The sequence below is a fragment of the Leuciscus leuciscus genome (genome assembly GCF_965113295.1).
Source record: "Leuciscus leuciscus genome assembly, chromosome: 6".
Taxonomy (NCBI): domain Eukaryota; kingdom Metazoa; phylum Chordata; class Actinopteri; order Cypriniformes; family Leuciscidae; genus Leuciscus; species Leuciscus leuciscus.
This window is the reverse complement of record NC_138730.1, coordinates 19,624,820-19,645,842: the sequence shown is the minus strand read 5'-3', so window position 1 is coordinate 19,645,842 and position 21,023 is coordinate 19,624,820. Positions and strand designations below refer to the sequence as shown.

At 37.6% G+C, this 21,023-nt stretch overlaps 1 protein-coding gene across 6 annotated transcripts in view; it reads left to right on the top strand.

Annotated features, from left to right (window-relative positions):
• Positions 1 to 20,511, top strand: part of prkag2b (protein kinase, AMP-activated, gamma 2 non-catalytic subunit b) — a 34,318-nt gene extending 13,807 nt beyond the window's left edge. For 2 of the 6 annotated variants that reach the window (XM_082171839.1, XM_082171840.1), the window contains 13 exons: positions 9,248 to 9,459; positions 11,432 to 11,483; positions 11,968 to 12,077; positions 13,789 to 13,870; positions 14,492 to 14,550; positions 14,733 to 14,778; positions 15,014 to 15,068; positions 15,294 to 15,420; positions 15,532 to 15,697; positions 15,833 to 15,870; positions 16,923 to 17,069; positions 17,876 to 17,969; positions 19,273 to 20,511. In XM_082171839.1, coding sequence (XP_082027965.1) covers positions 9,248 to 9,459; positions 11,432 to 11,483; positions 11,968 to 12,077; positions 13,789 to 13,870; positions 14,492 to 14,550; positions 14,733 to 14,778; positions 15,014 to 15,068; positions 15,294 to 15,420; positions 15,532 to 15,697; positions 15,833 to 15,870; positions 16,923 to 17,069; positions 17,876 to 17,969; positions 19,273 to 19,304 — 1,220 coding nt within the window. In that variant the 3' untranslated portion in view covers positions 19,305 to 20,511. The other 4 variants (XM_082171842.1, XR_014206530.1, XM_082171841.1 and 1 more) reach the window with 4 other exon arrangements.
• The last annotated feature ends 512 nt before the right edge of the window (positions 20,512 to 21,023 follow it).

The following is a 21,023-nucleotide window of genomic DNA, read 5'->3' as shown; positions in this document are numbered from 1 at the left end:
AAGAGACAGAGCATCTGTTACAATCTTCTTTTATCCCTTCCTAAACCATGTGACTGCTGTAGCCCAAATGTGAGACATTCAAACTGACCAATCAGATAATTACAACTTCCCCCACTGTACTAACGGTGTGACAATTAGACCCCCGATGTACACACATTTGTGTGGCAGGCCTTGATCACTATCAGCACCTCTGTGTCTCTAGGAATTCCAAATGACCCTTATGGTAAGAAAGAGGGGGTTCAAACAGTAAAGCAAATGTCTTTGTTCATTTCCAAATATCTTTGATTATTTTCAACCCTACAATATGATATGGTAAATAAATTCATTCTGACCTACACTCGCCCTAGGCCCTGTTTACACCTGGTATTAAAAAGCATTATCATCAATCTGATCACAAGTGGACAATGCTAAATAATACAGGTGTAAACGGGGTCTAAAACGTGCTTGTCCACTTCCGACCACTTCCAGAAGTAGTCGAAAATGCATTCGACCAGATTGCTTTCGTAGTGTAAACGCTCATGTGGTCGATGTTTGAACAGCCCAAAAGACCAACAGCTCCGTACTGACTTGATGCGTAAACATAATGGGAAGCGCGCTAACCAGATGGGATTTAAACTTTGCTAGCTGAAGACCTAAGTCTGGTTTGAAGAGGAAAAACTGACCAAGCACAATGTTCTCTTATCATTCCTGATTTCTAACACCCACAGCGTTTGGTCTTGCGGCTGTCAGAGCAGAAAGTAAAGCTGCTGCTCTCCTTATGTTTTTCTGGCGACTCCGGTCGCGTTCATAATGTAAATTGTGTGAGCTTATTTCATCCATCAGATCAAAATATCTGAAAAAGCTCACACATTTACCTGCCCATAGACCCTCCCCTCGAAGAAATCAGGACAGAAGTGGTTAAAAGTAGACAAAAAAGAAGGATTAAAACACCAGGTGTAAACGGGAATGTGTCTCCCTCGTCTACTTGTGATCCGATCAACCAAAACGCATTTTAATACCAGGTGTAAACAAGGCTTTAGACTCACAACAAGGCCTCAAACGTGTCAGCTATCTCCTTTACTTCCCAGCAGGAGGCACTGTGAGTCAAACATTCATCATATATCATATATCACAGTTTGAAGAGTTAGATGATAATTCATACTTCAAAGTACTTAGGTTATGTAGTTGCTGTTTCCCCTGACGTACATCACTCCTTACGAGTAAGAGAGCATTGCAGCTTTGATTAAACACAGTTGTGTTAAATTGATCTCATAGAATAATATAGTCTGTTTTGATTGACCACTGAATCTTTCATTTTCACTCTGAACAGGTTTAGAAGGCTTTATTCTCTTTATTGGACTGAAGCGTTCTGTGGCAGGGTGTAAACACCAGGAATCACATGAGTTGCAGGCTTACAAAGACACAGAGCTCTCAGGATCAGCACTTTTTTAAGGTCACTGCTGTAACGTTTCTATATTATTGTCACTGCCCTGGAAGAGAAGGCAGTACTGAACAATCAGGAAGAGATGGGATTTTAAACTGTAGAAGTAAAACTATAGGATTGAGATCACAAACAGCTGTTCAGTTGCTCTCGTTAATATTAAAGGGTTAATTCACCCAAAAATGTTGTCATAATTTATTCACCCTCATGTCGTTCCAAACCCAAAACACAAATGAAGATATTTTAATGAAATCTTACAGCTTTCTATCCCTCCATTGACAGTCTACACAACTACCACTTTGATGCTTCAAAAAGTTCATAAAGATATCGTAAAACTAATTCATAATTGAGCGGTTCAGGCCAAATTTTCTGAAAAAGACATGATTGCTTTATATGATGAACAGATTTAATTTAGGCTTTTATTCGCATACAAACATTCATCAACTCGCACATCAGTTGTGGTAAACGGAAGCTCAGGCATGTTGGTTTGACGTGCGAGAACCAATGAGGTTCATTCTTGAGTGTTACGCAGCACGTTTGAGCTTATGCATGAACCAATGAGGTTAATTCTTGTGTTACGCAGCATTTTTGAGCCTCCTCAAGAACCAATGAGGTTCATTCTCGTGTTACGCAGCACGTTTGAGCTTATGCATGAACCAATGAGGTTAATTCTCGTGTTACGCAGCATTTTTGAGCCTCCTCAAGAACCAATGAGGTTTGTTCTTGTGTTACGCAGCTCGTTTGAGCTTATGCATGAACCAATGAGGTTCATTCTCATGTTACGCAGCATTTTTGAGACTCCTCAAGAACCAATGAGGTTCATTCTTGTGTTACGCAGCTCGTTTGAGCTTCTGCAAGAACCAATGAGGTTCATTCTCATGTTAGGCAGCACGTTTGAGCTTCCGCAAGAACCAATGAGGTTTGTTCTCACGCTCTGTTCATCATATAAAGTGATCGTGTCTCTTCAGAAAATTTGGACTAAACCGCTTGATTCATATGGATTCGTTTTACAGTCTCTATATGAACTTTTTGAAGCGTCAAAATATTATTATATAATTATGAATAATAATAGCCTATATATATATATATATATATATATATATTGTAATGTTTACTGTAGTAATTAAATGTAAGAATTTTATTTAAGGGGAAGTAAAATGGCATAGCATAACTGAAAGTTTTAGAAATAGGAATATCAGAAGGAAAGTGGGAGGGCAAAAAAACATTAGCAGAGTAAAAGAAATGTTGTATCTGTATGCAAATTCAGTGGCCAAGCAAAAAGGGCAACATCGTGTGGAGGACTGAACCAACACAGTGTGGCTAGCTTGTGTTGCCTGGTCTCCTTTTACAGCTTCCTGCCATGTATGCTATTTTAAAGACACACAGCTGCACCTGACAATTTCCTGCAGAGAGGGCAGGGCTACTCGCTCCACAAACAGAGAGTGGCAGAGAGGGAGGAGAAGAGAAAAGGCGAGAGGAGAGAGAGAGCAGACAGATGAGTGAAGAGAGGCATCATTTCTGAGACGATCTGCGGCACTGGGGGTCCTAAGCAAGTCTGCCTTTCATCAGCAGGGTCTGCTCAACTGACACAGAGTAAGCAAAGTGACGGACTGCATTGAAGTTCAGTGGAGACAGAGAATCAGGGGATCAATAGCACTGGAATACAGCCAATGGCAGGATTTCATTTCTACAAAGGGTACTAAAGCAATACAAGTGGACTGCCGGGACATGTGGCAACTGTGAAGATCAGACTGAAAACACAAAGAGACTAGCATAAACATCTATAAGAGACACTTCTGAAGGCACAGTTCTCCGTAGCTCGGCTCCATCATCTAGAACTGGTGGTTTCATTAAAAACAAGAACCTCTTCTGGAATTTAGGACATTTGCTTTGGCTTTACTTGTGTTAAGTTCTCTGCTATCCGAACAGGATCTCGGTGTTGTGCAGTTAGGGGGGTATGGTTGATCTTCAGGTCGGACGTGAGGCCTGCTGATTCCCATGAAGAGGTTTGGCAGTTTGCGTCGGACAAAGAGGCGCAAGGACGACGAGCTGCTCACCGGGAGACGCCAGTCAGAGTCAGCATGTCCGTCTGGTACAGTACTAATCAGGATATTCACTGTATAGAGCCTTCAGCTAGACATATATATTGATATTTGTCTGGCAGTGGAATGTTTCAGTCTGCCTTGTGCTATTATGAGGCAGGCATTGTTCGTCAAATAATCTATCAATTGGTCAGATATGTACAGTATTATGTGTATGTTGTATAAAGTGCCATGACACATATTGTTGTTTGAACTTGATCAATCATTCATGATCTGCTGACTTGGCCACTATTTTTGTGCGTCAAGATCATTGAAATAGAAATTCCAGTGTAGAGGTAAAGGCAGTTACAGTTGGTCGGCATGGTCCACATTGAGCCTGTGTATTATGTATATCTTTATTAATCACTTGGAAGGGAAACTCTTTTCAGAACTAATTTGGTTCAGGGTCGACCCCGAAGCTGTCAGCTGATGCCTTCGTAACAGTGATACAAACACAAATGTGACTGTGGGTTCCAATAGGACATTAAAGCAAGGGATACCACATTCACCTGTAAGGTTTCAATGCCATTCCTTGATGAGTTTTTTTAATCGATTACTAAACTTAAATTGAACCTGATGCATGAACTGGAAATTAACACTATGTTTTGCTATCGCATATGTTATATTGAAATGCATACTATATTAAGAACGTAAATGTAAGAATATTGAGTATTGCAGTCATGTGACATGAAGCTGTAAAACATGACTTTGGACAGACTTGAAGGTGATTGTAATTTTTTGAATGTTAAAATACTTTCTCGTATCCCATCTCAATATGCAGAGAAGACAACTAAGTAAGCTGTTCCAGTGAGGTTAAGCTGTAAGTTGATTTCCTCTAAAAGTATTAACACTATGACACAATCAAAACATTATCTTGCTTGTTTGGGTTTCTTGACCAGCCCAACATACCGATAGCGATATTAGCTCAACCAATGGCATGAGTTTGCGGCGGGACTATCTGTTGGCTGAGCAATGGAAGACAAGGGTAATGTTTTGTAAGGGTAAGGCTAATGAAACCCTGTATACCTAACAACTACATTTGGTCTTACCTTATAATTACTTTTTCTCGATGTATTAAGGCAGTCAGTTTGTATGGATCTACTGCATGTCCGGTATGTCTGGATACGCGTACACATGCACTAAATCAGATGATGGGTCACATTATATCAGCCTGACTATGAGAGTTGCAGTGGTGTCCTAAGGGGCTTCACTGTGTGTCACATGAAATAGTGTTCCTGACGCAAACCAAACAGGCTCAGGTTGCCTCACCACACTTTCATTTGAATCCAAAGTTTGTTTTAGGTTTATGTTCAGGCTTAGGATATAGGTTAGGATTAGTTTGAAGACTGATTTTTAGAGGCAGTATGTTTCCGGTATGTTTATGTTTCTTATTTTGCTGAATAAGAGCCATGGAAGTGTCTGAAAGCTTTAGCCTCCGTTTCTCAAGTTCCAGCTGTTGAAAGCATGACAAATAGTCTTCTTGCTCAATATAGTTAATGTGGTGAAGTTATTAGGATGTGCTGTGTGGAATAGCATGCAGGAATATGTTGATATCAATGTACCATGACAGTTACTGACAAATAACTGACAAGGGTGAAAACATAATGTAAAACAGCATGCACACAATTAGATTAGATGACACTGATTTCTTCAAATGGGTCAAAGGCTTTCTGGACATATTTCAAACTATATCATTGCATCATTATTATTGAACTGAATTAAGACATGCAGTCATCATTCAGGTCTCACAGTAAATGGTGCCATCAAATAGTCTAAAAACAGAATCCCTCACTTAAACAATTCACTGACATTACCGTGGAAAGAAGTCATACTGGTCTGAGATCAGCTTGCCAGCATACAGACTAGAGGTCTGACCCTTTGCTGTGAGTGAGTGTTATCTGCCCTCGTGGAATGTGTAGCAGTGGCAAGGCTAAAATAAGAAGCTAACGCAGCAACACACCAAACAGGTCTAAGCCAGCTGGGAGAATGTGGCTAAATGTCAGGAGATAGTTAGGAACCCAAACTCATGTTCATGTGCACACATAATGGCTTTTAATGCTTACTGCTCACATATGCTTTATGAGAAGCGTAGTTTGGGTCCAAGCTCAAAATAGTTAATGTGATGAAGTTAATGTGGGGATTTACTGTAGTGTACCTTCATCCAACAAGCATCCTTCAGTGTGCGTTGCTACTAGTGTAGCATCAGTGATACAGTACGGATCTCAGCAAAACTGTTCTTATAAGCTCCTCACATTCACCGACATAAATCAAGGGGTGACGGAGAAAGCTTGTAGTGTATTTCATGCAACCACCTTGCCAGTATGCTGGAGGAAGAGGCCTGGAGGGATGGAGAGGCTGTTATGACGAAGACTTAAGATGTGGTCAGGCAAAAAGGCCCATTGTCAATGTGTGCTGCAGGGATAAAAAAATTAATAAAAAATTCACAGGCCAAAACCCAGAAACAAGTTAGCCATCAACCTGAAGTCAGTGGGTATTTTGAATTTTGAAGTGGTTTTGGTTAAATGACATAAATATGGTCTGTGGTTATCACAAGCTTTTTTTTTTTTTTTTTTTGCATAGATACATAAGTAAAACCCCCTCGTGATTTTTTAAAAGCTTTTACTTGTCTTGAGAAAGGCAGTTGCTTACAAGTGGGAAAATGGGACTACAGATGGACATTAAACGCTGTTCATTAAACGGTGTGATAAATAAATAAACACTGAAAATAAAGACTGAAAATCCCTGTCTCAAATGGCACCCTAAACAGTCGCAGTCTTTCTACAAATCCTCACTTTCGTGATGTAACCCCTAACTGTCAGGAACAAGTCTGTTTGCGGAGCTCGCTTCTGTGCGGGCTCTGCAAAAGTGCACATTGAGGGCCACAAAGGGGCACTCTCGAGCACCCTTCTGAAACCTAAAATGACATATGGGAAACCCATTTGAATGTTGTTCCAGGATCAACAAAGATGTTGATCCAGGAACATGTTGCACTTGGTAAAATCAGGTTCGCTTAACGGTGGTCATGTTGAAGTCATACAATCCTGATGTAGTTCATTTACAGTCTACGTTTAGCCTTTTAGTCTTCAAAATTGGAGCTAAACTCCAAAAGCAGGATTGGACACCTCTGGTTTAGAGGCAGAAGTGATGCTGCCCTGGAGGTCTAGGAACAGGCCATCTTAAAGGGATAGTTCATCCAAAAAGGACTTTCTTTCTTGTGTGGAACGCTTAGAACATATTTTGAGAAATGTGTAGGCAATAACAGTTTTTCAGAAACAGTCAACGTGGTCCTTTTCAAACTGCGCTTAACTCTGGGCTATAGTTGTACTAAACCCCGTTTTACACTTTAGAAGCGGGGTTAGCATCGCTTTTGACCTGGATTATGAAACCAGTTATGAAAGCAGGGTTAGCACAGCTTTTGCAGTGTTAATCAATGTAAACCACATTGCGGTTAGGGTTAGCCTAACCTGGTACCCAAACGTACGCAGTGGAAAACGATGCAGTTATGGAATGTTTCAACTACATGCTTAGCAACAGACACGCAATCATGTGCCTCATATTCACCTGATTTGGACAGTCTCAGAAATACAGCACACTGTATATGAACAGTCGTTACTGCATTTGAGGGTAAAAATGTCAAATGGTGACAGAAAACATGTGTCAAGAAGACAAGAAGAGACTGTTTTCTCATTCCTTTATAGTCCGAAAAGTTAATTCAGGAAAACCTTAATAGTACAGAGCAACATATTAAATGAGGATGTGCAATGCTGGAGTCTTTATGTAAACAGATCGCATGCTGCATTCATCCAGTCAATGACAATGATACCGCAATATGCCAATAAAAATGTTAACCCAGTGTTTAGGAATGTGAAGTGTGAAACATCATATTATGAATACCCAGGATTAATTGTTAACCCGGGGTTAAGTATGAGCAATGTGAAAAATGAAGCAAGATAACCCAGGATTCTGTTTATCTAGGGTTTACTAATTCATATGTGAAAAGTCATGAGAGTCTGTCCCATCAAAACCAAACGCTGAGAGGTGTGACCATGCACAGACTCAATTTGATTCTTGAGCGACTATGTAAATGACGTTAATGACTGACAAACAGCTAAAAATTGGCTAATGGAACGCCAGCATTAATTAATATCAGCCTGACCCCACGTCTCACACGGACCCTTCCCTTCCTGCACAACAAGGAGGCTTGCCAGAACTAATCCTACTGTGTCAACACTACACTAATTGACTACAATTGTGCATTTCATAAATCAAACCATATCATCTCATATCCTAATGATGGAAACCCATCTTCTGAATCACTTCCCAATGCCTTTTGCAGCCAAAACCATGCCATACATATCTCCCAGTCCAAAACAGAACCTTTTAATTGTGAAACATCAGTAGATCAAGCATAGTGACCTGCTGTAGCCAAGCAGAGATACACGAGTAGGACTGACCTGTCCTGAATAATCCAGTTGCTTCAACCCTCAGCTGAATGAATGTACTGATATGCTCCATTCTACAGCTTTAAAGTTTCCTCAGAGCACATGACCTTTTGATCATGAAATGGCAGTGTTAGTAGAGGCTGGTACAGTAATATATCAGTGCATGCAGTACATTATGGGTTATGTCAGGACTGTCATATGAGACACTGTTTGCTGTGGTATCTCTGATAAATCCAGCTCTAAACACAAGTGATTATCTCTATAGTAACATTCAATCAAAGGAATGCACGGGGTTAAATACAAGTTAAGCTCTGTCAACCACATTTGTGGCATGATTTTGATTACCACAGAAAATAATTTAGAATTGCATTTACATTAAGACACCCCCCTTGGAAGTAAAGAGGTCATTGTCTAAGAACCACATAAAATGAACAATACACATTAATAAGCCCTGTGACTTTTGCTTGATACATGCAAGGTTACCAGAAAAGGACTGTTTGATACTGCAAAACCAAAGTTTAATTCAAATGGAATGGAATTCCCCTTCAAAATGAAATACTTAAGACAAACTTTAAAGCCTAAATAATGCATGAGTTTGTACTGAATAATTGTACTCAATTTTGTGCTTTAATAAAAAGATAAGCTTCTACTTCTACTTTGAAACTTACCGTGCCACTAAGGGGACATGGTGGTGGAAAAAAATATGAGATGGGTGGAAAAATAATTAGTCAATGCTTATGTGTTCTCTCGCAAATGTTTTAAAAATAAACTTTGCATTCGCTCGCAAAACCTCTGCGTTCCCTTGCTAAAACGTTTGCGTTCGCTCGAGTGAACGCAAAGTTTCTCAGGGGAACACAAACATTTTGCGAAACAGACACAAAGTTTCTGGAGGAAACGCAAAAAACCATCAATAATCATCAGTAAATTATTTTTGAGCTCCATATTAGCATATTAGAATGATTTCTGAAGGATAATGTGACAATGAAGACTGGAGTAATGATGCTGAAAATTTAGCTTTGACAACACAGGAATAAATTACGTTTTAAAATAATTTGAAATACATGTAATAATATTTCCCAATATTCCTATTTTTACTGTAGTATTACTGTTTTTACTTTTTACTGATTAAATAAATACAGCCTTGGTGAGACTTCTTTTAAAAACTATAAACTTATACCCTGTGTTTTTTTTTTTGGACTGCCTAATTTTGTTGTAGGAACACCTTTCCTGTGATGCCACAGATTTAGATTTGCTAAATTTTAGATCTAGATTGACATTTTCTTCTATATTGATGCGTCTCACAGGCTCTGGGCTTTCGACTCCCCCCACCACCCCGACGCAGAGTCCGGTTCCCCCGGTCTTCTCTATGGAGACCCCCAGTCCCACGGAGCGTGTGGAGGAACGACGCTCCCGCTCTCTCTCGTCTCCCCCTGACACAGGTCAGCGCTTCAGCCTGAGCACCTCCACCACCAAACCCCCTATCGCCTTGCACACCTTTAACTCTACCTCACGCCAGGTGAGTGAACATCTTCACATGTGCTTTCTGGGCTTTACTGTAGTTTACCCTTGTGGCACCTGGTGGAATTGCAATCTGTATGTTTGAATGGCCCGAGTGGGCCATAACAACAGTGGCTTGAACAATTTGAGCAGGGACCTTCAACCAACTAATGGCATATTTATTAAAAAGAAAAAAGAGTTTGCTAATCTTCTACACCCAACATAAAGTTTGATGTATTTTTCAATAACAACAAATTGTTGGGCAAATGCTTTTTCTTGTTTAGAAATGTTAGTAGCTCAAGCATCAAATATTTATGGACAGTTAATGTCATAGGGATTGATATTTGTGTCAGCAATGTGTTTGTGCTCCATCTGGTGCAGCTGAGCTCAATGATGCTTGCCTGTAACTGACTATTTCATATTATGACTTATTAACAAAAGGTCATCCATCCACTGCACATAGTCTGCTTCACTTGCATAATGCATATAGATAATGACTATTATCTGTGAAAATTCACATTTTATGAAATTGAAAAGTTAGGCACTACATAGCAAATATGAGAAATAAAGTTGCAAATTCACAATTATATGAAAGTTTTTACATGTATTGGGTTTCTTCTACTGCACACACTTTTGTCCCATGGGTTGATTTTTTTTTTTTTTTTTTTTTTTTTTACTTAAAAAAAAACCCTGTTATTATTTAAAAATATTAAATAAATATTTAAAAGGATACTCTTTCGTTTTGTTGAGGAGAAAAACAACAAATATCACATTAAAACTTAGAACTTTTTTTAACCATGCTGCCTTCATTTATTGTTGCTACTTTTTATGTGACCTTTATGTAGGCTATATTGTTTTACACCTGTTCCAGACCCGAATGTAATCTTAAATTATGGAAATACATAATTTATTATTATTGCATTTTTAAATCAATGATAACCTAAACAAACTGTGAATAATTATTATTTTATTTTAAATGATTTACATCAAATACAATTGTCCCTCAGTTGTGGTGTTGTCATTTGCATAATGACCAACAATTTTGTCCCTAATAAAGATTTATCAAAAGTTTGTGTAATTGTTTACAAAAGAGACAACTGTGTCAGTGAAGAATCTGAGATGAAATGTAAAACGTGATGTGCAAAGAAAACAGAAATAAATTAAGGTCTTAAAGGTTTTTAAAAAAACGGTCTTAAGAGATTTTCTATACTGACATTGTTGATGAAATTTTGAGTACGCTATTTATTCGTTTTTGTGGCTAGAACAGCCAGGCTTTCATAAGATGTTTGGAAGATTCACTGGTCTTAATATCTTAAAGTATGTACCTTATTTCCTGCAGCTTTGTGATCCTTCGTGTACTTATTTGCAGCGACTTCCAAGAGGAGTCAATATATTGAATCACGCTCTTAGGATGGTTCAAAATGTTGTGTATGTAGGCGGCTCGCTAGGGTTTGAGAAAAAGCCACAGTGAGTAATTTTAATTTATGCACGATCAGTGAATTCGCATTGCGTTGTTTGGATGCGTTCGCTTCGTTTGTCGTCCAATAGAGAGCGACAGTGCTTTAACTAGGGCAAAATGATCGCTTCAGATGCAGAGCTGACACTATACGCTCAAAATGAATTAGGCTACTACTCTACCTGTGCCTACCGACTCGTCTGAAGAATACAGACGTTAAAAAAAAAAGCAATAGAATCGGACTGTTCCACTGTCACCTCTGCGGGGAAGACCGTCATTTCACCACTGCGCGTAGTGAATCTCTAACTGAAACCTATGCCTGGAGAACATCATACACTTAGATCACTCTGCCTTCAATGTGGTGAACAGACCGCAGACTGCTTGTGTTGTGCGTTATTTTATTTTTAACCAGACTGCTTGTTTGCAGATAAGCAGATTTAAAAATGGACGCTACCACTCCGTTACTAACAGGGTCTCGCTAACTTGAAGTAAGTGATTATTGATGAAATCATCAGCCCGTGTGTTTGTGTTTCAGAGCGGCGTACTTGCTGAAGGCATGCTGGAAAAACTTGAACTTGACGATGAAGGTAAAGGATTACACTTATGTTCTGTATTGTTTGCTTATTTTATTTAATATGCTCTTTCAAATGCAAGTTTATGGTTTATTTATACATTAAATTTTCATCTGTTCTTATGTTTGTTGGATGTAGTATTTTTGTGGCTTTGTGGGGGGAAATGAGCTTTTTATTCATAACATAATTGCATTGTATATTGATTTAAGAATATAATTGTATTAGAGTTAAAGCGATAGTTGACACAAAAATGAATCTTCTGTCATCATTTACTCGCCCTCAAGTTGTTCCAAGCCTGTAGGAGTTTCTTTCTTCTGCTGAACACAAAATAAGATATTTTAAGAATAAGTAATCAGCAGAAGAAAGAAATTCATACGGGTTTGGAACAACTTGAGGGTGAGTAAATGATGACAGAAATTAAATTTTTGGGTTAACTATCCCTTTAAGTATTAGAGTTAGGTGACTGCTAATGATTCTGATATCATCTCTTTTTTTGCAGCTGCTGAAGAGCCAGACAGTGATATTTACATGCGTTTTATGAAATCCCACAAGTGCTATGACCTCGTCCCCACCAGTTCCAAACTTGTGGTTTTTGACACTACATTAGAGGTAACTACTACATCTTGAATGTCTTCTGTTGTCCAGTACAAGAACAGAAAGAGAAAAGATTTGGTTATGGTGTTTTGGGTTATGTTCAGAATAGGAAAGTATCTTATTACCTCCTGCATATTGTTCTTTATGCTGCTTTCTATTTTAAAAAATAGTACATGAAACTTGGGAATTATATGATCCACATTTCAAACAGTAGTATGCTATATTGTTGTCACATGTCCTCTTCATTCTGTGTGTGTCATCTAGTTATCATCATCTTGGATTATCTAAATTTCTTAACTTTTGGCAGCCCAGTTACATTTTTTTTTGTTAAAATAGAGATGTTAAAAATCACAGCTGTAATTGCACCTGGTCCATTCATCACACTGCAAAAGTTGGGCACATTGCATTGTGGGATATAATATTCCATGCAGTTTGCTTGATTTTATAGACCATTCTGGTATTCTATAAATGCAGAAAGTTGCATATTGTACCACTGAATAACTAGAAAGTGTAGTATGTTATTATGCTTTTCTGAATATACTAGCTTTAGTATGAGTCATAGTAGTTATTGTCTTTCAGTTTTGATTCACAGTTTAAACACATATTGTTTAAGTCATTGTGGTTAATGTTTCATAAGTAAATAAATCTTGAGGTGGTGACTGAAATGGACAGGGTCTCTTTGAAGTGTATGGGAAGCGGTCATAAAGCTAGTTTGTTATGGTTAATCAGTAATCATGTGCCGTTATTAGATTTTGGGCTAACACATCCTTATAACCCATTGACCTGTTGACTTTCCGCTGTCTGAGGGCCGGTTTGAAATATTAAAGGCTTAGGGAAGAGAAGATAAGTGCAATTTAATGCCTGGACTTTATATTGGGGGAGTGACATTATGTACTTGTTGTACTTCTTTCTGAAGTTTCCGAAATGAGGAAGTGTTATGCCTGTTTGCATTGTGAACATATAAAAATGCTGTGTTTATGGGCCATATTTTGAAAAAGCCTTTATAATGAATTCCAAGTTATTTTTTAATGGATAGCTGAGCTGGTCTAAATTTGAGCTGGAGACTATTTGTGTTAGAAATGGTGCGCTAAGGGCCCAAAATGCGTCAAATGTGAGTAAATAAAACATTACACACTAGTGGACTGATGGCTTTATTGGTTAAATGAAGAATGAACCACTTGCTGATGTAAGTGAAATATAGAAACTGGAGTCTACTAAAGAACATTTTATAGACTTCTGACATCTTCGTCATCTTGATCTATGATGCCTAATATATTGAATATTCTTTGTATTAAACCACTAAATAAAAGTATAATTAATACAAGTTTTTATTCATGAAGCTCCTTTCCCAAGCTCAAGGTCGCTTTTCAATAAATGAACGATACTGTAGTTTTAAAAAAAAGTTACAGAGGAGGAAAAAAACTATTTTTGCAGTTAGAACAGATTGACTCCCTGGTTCATCTTGTATGACTGCAAGAGACTTGTGCTGTCTGTTGCTATGCAGGGAAACAGCTTAATAATCCCGTTGTTAACACAGAATACAACCGGTAAGAATTGTTTACGGACAAATTGTATTGTCAGGTGTGGTAATGTTTTGGAGCCCTGGTTGCACTCAGCTCATTGTGTCTCCTGTGATTTTTGGCTCACATGACCAGTTTCTCCAGAAGTGTTTTTAAAGGCATCTAAAAGAAAAGCATTGTTTTGTGAATCCTTTGTTCTCTGCTAGGTAAAGAAAGCTTTCTTTGCCTTGGTTGCTAATGGAGTTCGAGCTGCCCCATTATGGGAAACCAAAAAGCAAAGCTTTGTGGGTGAGCAATGACACATGCACACACACACACACACACACACACACACACACATTCATGCTCTCACCTGCATTTCTGTCGTTCTTTTCACTGGAGTTATGTCTCTCTCTCTTTTTTTAGCCATACTGACAATTTTTTTTTTTTTCTTGTTTAACCTGCTAGTCCATTTAACTGGCTTACACCTCCTGTCTTGGAATTATTGTCAAAAAAACATAGTAATTAATAATCAAATAAAAACATTGCTTCAGGACATGTTTTGCTCACCTGTAACATAATTGGACATGCTTAGATTAGCAAGCTAACAATAATATGTAAATTGGTTGAAATTCATTGCTCTCTCTTTCCTGTCTGGATTGTTTTGAATTGCAGTCAGATATGATGGAATTTGCTGGTGTTTTTCACATTTTCTGTGCTGATATTTTAGGAGAAAGTGAATTAAAACATGGTCAAATGAGTTAAAGTAGAGTACTACACTCTTGTTAGAAGCTGAAATCATCAAATTATCCAATTTTTTATAATAAATTAATAAATACAATAAAAACATAAAGGACATTGGATGTATAGAACATAAGTCAGCGTGCTAACAGAAGGTTTTACTCTAATGATGGTGTGTTTTCTCAATAGGAATGTTAACCATCACAGACTTCATCATCATACTGCACAGATACTACAAGTCCCCACTGGTAAGGAGTGCTGGGTTAATGGCTGTTTGTTCAGATCTACAAATGGAAGTGCCATATCTAAAGAAAAACATTTTTGCCATGTCATTTCTCCTGCATGTATTCACTTAATGAATGCTCACCTGAAAGGAGGAATGTTTTTCAATTTTAACATTTGAAGTCATGTTCTGTTATGTATGCCTCAGGTTCAAATATATGAGCTGGAGGAGCATAAAATTGAGACTTGGAGAGGTAAATATGTTTTCAGTTCACCACTGCTTACACTCATTTCTTATGTAACTGTCACACAATAGGCATTTATATAGATTTTTTTAATTATTCACTGAAGGAATAGTAAACCCGAAAATGAAAATCATGTTATTTACTCTCACCCATGTTTGGAAATTTCTCTTTTTGTAAATAACACACAATTTTTGTTTAACTTTAAAGTGCTTTGATTCTTTTTCATTTCTGCTTACATCAACAGAGCTTTACCTGCAAGAAACTTTTAAACCCTTAGTCAACATATCTCCAGATGCAAGGTGAGACACTGGGTCATATTTTTGTAGACCGTGTTTTATCATTTTCATTGCATGATGCATGAACCTGTAGGAAACTCTGAAGCGAAGACCAGGAGACTCGGGTGTATCTTCAGAAGGATTCTTTATTGAGAATATGCTGTTTGGTGCTGCAGTTGTACATAATTTATGTGCATTCAGTAGTCAGTCCTTAATCATACAGATTTTTTTGCTGTCCCCCCCCCCCAGTATATTTGATGCTGTTTACTCACTCATCAAAAATAAGATCCATCGCTTGCCAGTGATCGATCCAGTCACAGGAAACGCCCTGTATATCCTCACACACAAGAGAATCCTCAAGTTTCTGCAGCTTTTTGTGAGTATACCACTTCCTTTGGGCTTACTGATCTTTTATGCATACAATTAAAATACTTTTATAAATGGTAGTTAGTGTGAACAAGACAAACTAGTGTGCGTGTTGTTGTAGGTGTGTGAGATGCCTAAAGCAGCCTTCATGAGGCAGACTCTGGAGGAGCTGGGCATTGGCACGTACAGCAACATTGCTTTCATTCACCCTGACACACCCATTATTAAAGCGCTGGGCATGTTTGTGGACAGGAGAGTGTCTGCCCTGCCAGTGGTGGATGTTACAGGTAACAAAACACACTGCTTTTCTAACAGTTCATGTTCTGTAATCATTCTTCTGTCAAGCCTTTCTTAGAAACACATTTTCATTGTACACATCTTTGAATGTCTCATATTTGCTTTCCATCTTTTTCCTCCCAAAGGAAAGGTTGTGGACATTTACTCCAAATTTGATGTCATTGTAAGTTGTGCTTTTAATATACTACTTAAAGTTGAAGAATAACTACTTAAAGAATAATGCAGCTGATTTTTACCACACTTTCATTATGAAAGACATTTCGTGAGTTGTAAATATACAAGGATCCCATAGAAAATTTAAATTGTGTTTTCCGTGCCTGGAAAGTCATGGATATTTCTAAATTGAATATATATTTTTTTCTAGTTCTCAAGTCTAAAATATTTCATCAGATAGATTGTGGACTTGGATTGCTTGTGTCTGACGATTGAGATATTTATAGGAGAAATCTCTACACAAAAACACTACCGTTCAAAGGTTTACGCGGCTTTGATTTGATTAAATAAAGTAAATGCAATAATTTAAAAGAACTGTTTCCTATTTTACTATATTCTAAAATGTAATTTATTCCTGTGATGCAAAGCTACATTTTCAGCATCATTACTCCAGTCTTCAGTGTCACATGATCCTTCAGAAATCATTCTAATATGATTATTTGCTTTCTTACTATAAATGTTCAAAACATTTGTGCAGCTTAATACTTTGATGAAACCATAATAGATTTTTTCTGGATTCTTTGATGAATAGAAAGTTAAAAAGAACAGCATTTATTTGTAATATAAATCTTATGTAACATAGTAAATGTATTTACTGTCGGTCACTTTGATGAATTTAATGCATCCTTGCTGAATAAATGTATTCATTTATTTAATATATCTATTCATATGTCCCTTCAAATCCATTTGTAATCCATTGAATCGAGTTTACATTGAAATTCGTTCTGCTTGTCATGAATAAGGTCCATTGGGTACAAAAAAGTAAATGTAAAAGTCTCCAACTGTGTCAAATGTGTATTTCCATACAATAAATATGTGATGGTGCATCACATGCATGTTTTACTCATTAGGATTGATTAGTAATGAGTAGTGATGTGTAGTTGTGCAGTGTATGTGGAGGTTCCTATAGCGTCGCTCTCTGTTCATTGGTGTTGTGTGTGTGTGTGTGTGTGTGTGTGTGTGTGTGTGTGTGTGTGTGTGTGTGTGTGTGTGTGTGTGTAGAATCTGGCTGCTGAGAAGACCTACAATAATCTGGACATCACCGTGACTCAGGCTCTGCTGCATCGCTCACAGTACTTCGAGGGGGTTATGAAGTGTTATCGGCACGAGACCCTGGACACTATAGTGGACAGGATTGTCAAAGCTGAGGTGAGATTTACTCAATGCACACATCACCCATGGGAAGAAAACATCACCACTAGAAATGAAATCCCACCTGAAATGGACAGTTTAGATGCTTTACTCCTCAAGTAACATATTTTTAATGATAAAGAAATAACATTTGTGCTTTTAAACCCTCTAGTCTGCTTCCATTATAGGTGCATTACTTTAAATGTCTGGGTTTTTTGCAGTCAATGTATGGCACAATTAAAAAGTATTTTACGTGGTAATCGACAGCATGCCACAGATTCACAACATGAAAATAATCCATTTAAATACTCCATTAAAATCACCATGAAATCGAAATCGACCATTCTTTTTTTCTTATGGAATATTGAGGTATAAATGTTTTATCCGTCCACATCATCTTTTTTTTTTTTTTTTATAATCTTTAATCAAAATAACTTCCCCTTCCTCTTGCAGCCATCACTTCTCTGAGGGCGGGACAACCTGTCACTCACATGACATCACAGCAATCACAGCAATCGCAAACCACAACCATCCAATCAATTCCCCATGATCAAAATCAAGTCCCGCCCTACATTTTTTTTCTAGTCCGAGAAGCTGTTTCAATCAGATATATGTCACAATAGGGCAGAAAACACTATTGCAACTTCCACTTGAAATGCCAAGCTCAAAACCATTTCATTTAGATATTTCAGCTGAGTTATGAGTTCACAATGAACACATTTTTACAATCCGTTGTTTTTCTGCGAACATCTTTGAGTGTTACTGTCGCACATGACAGCGTTGCTCAAGTTGAACGGCTCCTGATTGTGTTTTGTAATCTGCAGGTGCACAGGCTGGTTGTGGTGGATGAGAACTCCAGCATCGAGGGCATCATCTCTCTGTCTGACATCCTGCAGGCGCTGGTACTCACCCCCGCAGGTATAGACGCACAGAATTCCTAATCCAACCCTCCATTTCACTTTCCTTCTCTCCTCTCCACTCTTCCCCGGACACAATCTCCTCTCCTCGGACATCTACCACTCGAGTGTCCCTCTCTGACCCCCTGACCACAGGTACAGTCACACAGGCTGGGTTCTGATTGGCTTGTTTGATTGTGCTGAATGAGGCTGGATGTAGGTGTGTATTTGTAATATAATACACATCGTGATGGCATCGTTACGAGCATTTGTCTGGTACTGATTTTCTTTTATAATGCAGGCCGCTTGTATATGACTGCAAGTTGACCTGGCAGACTCTGTCAATGGCAAACAAATCAATATGAGACAGAAATAGCTGTCTGGTTCAATAGTGATTGGAATAGAGCATGTGGAACAGCACCCTCAGCGCCCCATGTGAAGCCTGCTGGGAAAACTGCTGCATGAAACACTCACATGCTCTTCAGCATGATGTCTTTAATGTCTTGAGCTGCTGGAAGCAACACACTTTTGAAAGCAAAGAAATAAATTCTGATTTCCAGGCCAGGAAAGGTTATGGAAATCATTAGCCATGGCAATACAAATCCTAATAAAAACTTTTAAAGCCCCAAAAAAAATCGTAGAAGTTAAAAACCTTAAAGTCACAGTTAAGTTATAGTCAAATACAGTTGTAAAAGGTCATGGAAAAAGTCATGATAATAACGTAAACGGTTACAGAAAAGTCATGGAAATTATGAAAATGAATGGGAATTTATAAAGTTGTAAAAAGTTACTGGAAATTCTTAATACTATCATAAAAAGTCACAGACAATTGAAGGAAATTTTTAAAAAAAAAGAAAAAAAAAGAGAAGGTTGTGTTAAACAGTACTAACATAAAATCCCACCGAAAATGTATGGAAATTAAAAAGTTGTTAAAAGTAAGATAAGTAAAGGTCATTAATAAAATCTTAAAGTTGTAGTAAAGTTCTGAATTTTTTTTATCATAATTCACTGAAATCTTGTCAAAGGTCAGTCATGGAAATGTATTTATTGAATTCTTATAAAATATTTATTAAATCTGCAAATGTCATTGGTTATTGGACCTGTCACCTAAATGATTTGTGCAGAAATCGTTCTAAGTTTATTGATAGTTTTGAGTTTGTTTGCATTCTGCTTAGTTTGCTCTTCCAGATTTGTTGCTGAGAGGCTTCAAAATATGCTCATCTTTTTTTAAAAACCTGAGTTTCTGACGAGTGTGTGTTATTAAAAGACCACTGATCGACAGACTTAAGTTTCATTAACTGAATTTCAAATGATTTGCCCCACAGGTAGATGCAGAATGGACAGTGTGACTGAATGACAAGACATTTTGGAGGTGAAAGAGAACTTCAAGAAATTCAGAGAACCAAAAAAGTTCCAGCCTGTGTTTTTGGATACAGAGAAGAGGACAGCTGAAAGCATTTTACTTCCTCACTGAAGGGCTGGGAATTGGAGCTGAAGGAATGGACATGTATTCATAATGCACACATTACTGGACATGTTTATGGCGAGCCAGTCGCGAGAATGTGCCGCTGTACTGTACACTGCTTTAAATGCTGGTTATAGAGGCCTTCACTGACAGTGCTATATCAGGCATTGTGTTCTAGCTGGCTCTGCGTTATATCTTCAGGCACTGAAATCCACTCCTGGCTGAGTGTTTGACGTGGAGATTTGCCTTAAATGAAGACCTCCGTGAGAGTTGATTGTAAAGGTTAGCAGAGACCCATAGATGTGCATGTAGTGTAAAAGCAGGTTCAAGATTCTTGAGCAATAGGCAAAAATCACTGTTGGTTCAGAGAACCTGCTAGTAAATGGTGCAAATGTAGACTGATTAGACATGTGGCCATTATATTTCACCTCAAAGAGTGTGTGTGTGTGTGTGTGCGTGTGCGTGTGTGTGATATGAAATAATTATTTTCATAACAATTATGTAATATTACCTTATTAATTCAGTAATAATTTTCCAAATTCTCATTAGTTAGTCAAAAAAACAGTAAGCAGTAAGTAAATTCTGCATAAATAACAGGCAATAGAACAAATACTAAAATACATTCGTTTATTTAAACAATATACCATTTAAAGTGAACAGTAATGAGAATAAGATAATAAATAAAATAGCAGGGAAATGCACTTAATTGTCATGAGAATTTTGTAACAACTAAACTTTGGTCATAAAAAATAGTCCACCTTTTTTCTTTTTTGGGGTGAAATATATTTATATTTACATATATGTTTGGTTGGTGTGGAAAACCACGTGCACTACCTGTCTTATGCACTAAAAGAGCATGAATGTCAAGCCTTTGCACCCCAGTGATATGCTGAGCTACTGTAAATACAACTTGCCATGTAATGGGTTCAAAACTGATAAATCATGTATTATTTGATTGCATTTTTTCATTATTATAAGTAACTGCTGTCAAAATGTAAGACTGTTCTGTTCAGAAAGAAAGAAATGTACATTTTTGTACACATTGAAATGACACTATTTTTTTATGTGGTTGGGCTAAAATATATTGATAATGCATTAATATTTGTCTGAGATTTATTTATTTATCTCATGTCACTAATGTTTGATGCCACCATATAGATACATTTTGTGGCTTGTTTTTTCTTGTCACTGATCATTCTTCTGTGTTCTGACAGAATACTCACTTTCCATTGGGGTACTTGGGTAATAACTGGAGCCCTTTTTATATACATATTTTTATTTTATTATATTTTGTTTAATGCTTTTGTTTTTCGCGTTACAGGGAGTCTGAGTAGTATTTTTCAGTGACTGGTCACGGCTGCGTTTCTCAAAAGCATCATGAGCTAAGTTGATTGTAGAGGCCATTGGTGCCAATAACTCTACTTATGCTTATGATGCTTTTGGGGAAAACAGCCCACATCAGTTTCTGCAGGTCAAGTCACCTTCATTTATTTAGCGCTTTTACAATGCAGATTGTTTCAAAGCAGCTTTACCGTGATAAAAGGAAATGAATGAAGAGAGAAGAAGAAAGTCATTGTCCAGTTTAAGTAAGTTGAATGTTGATTTATTTCC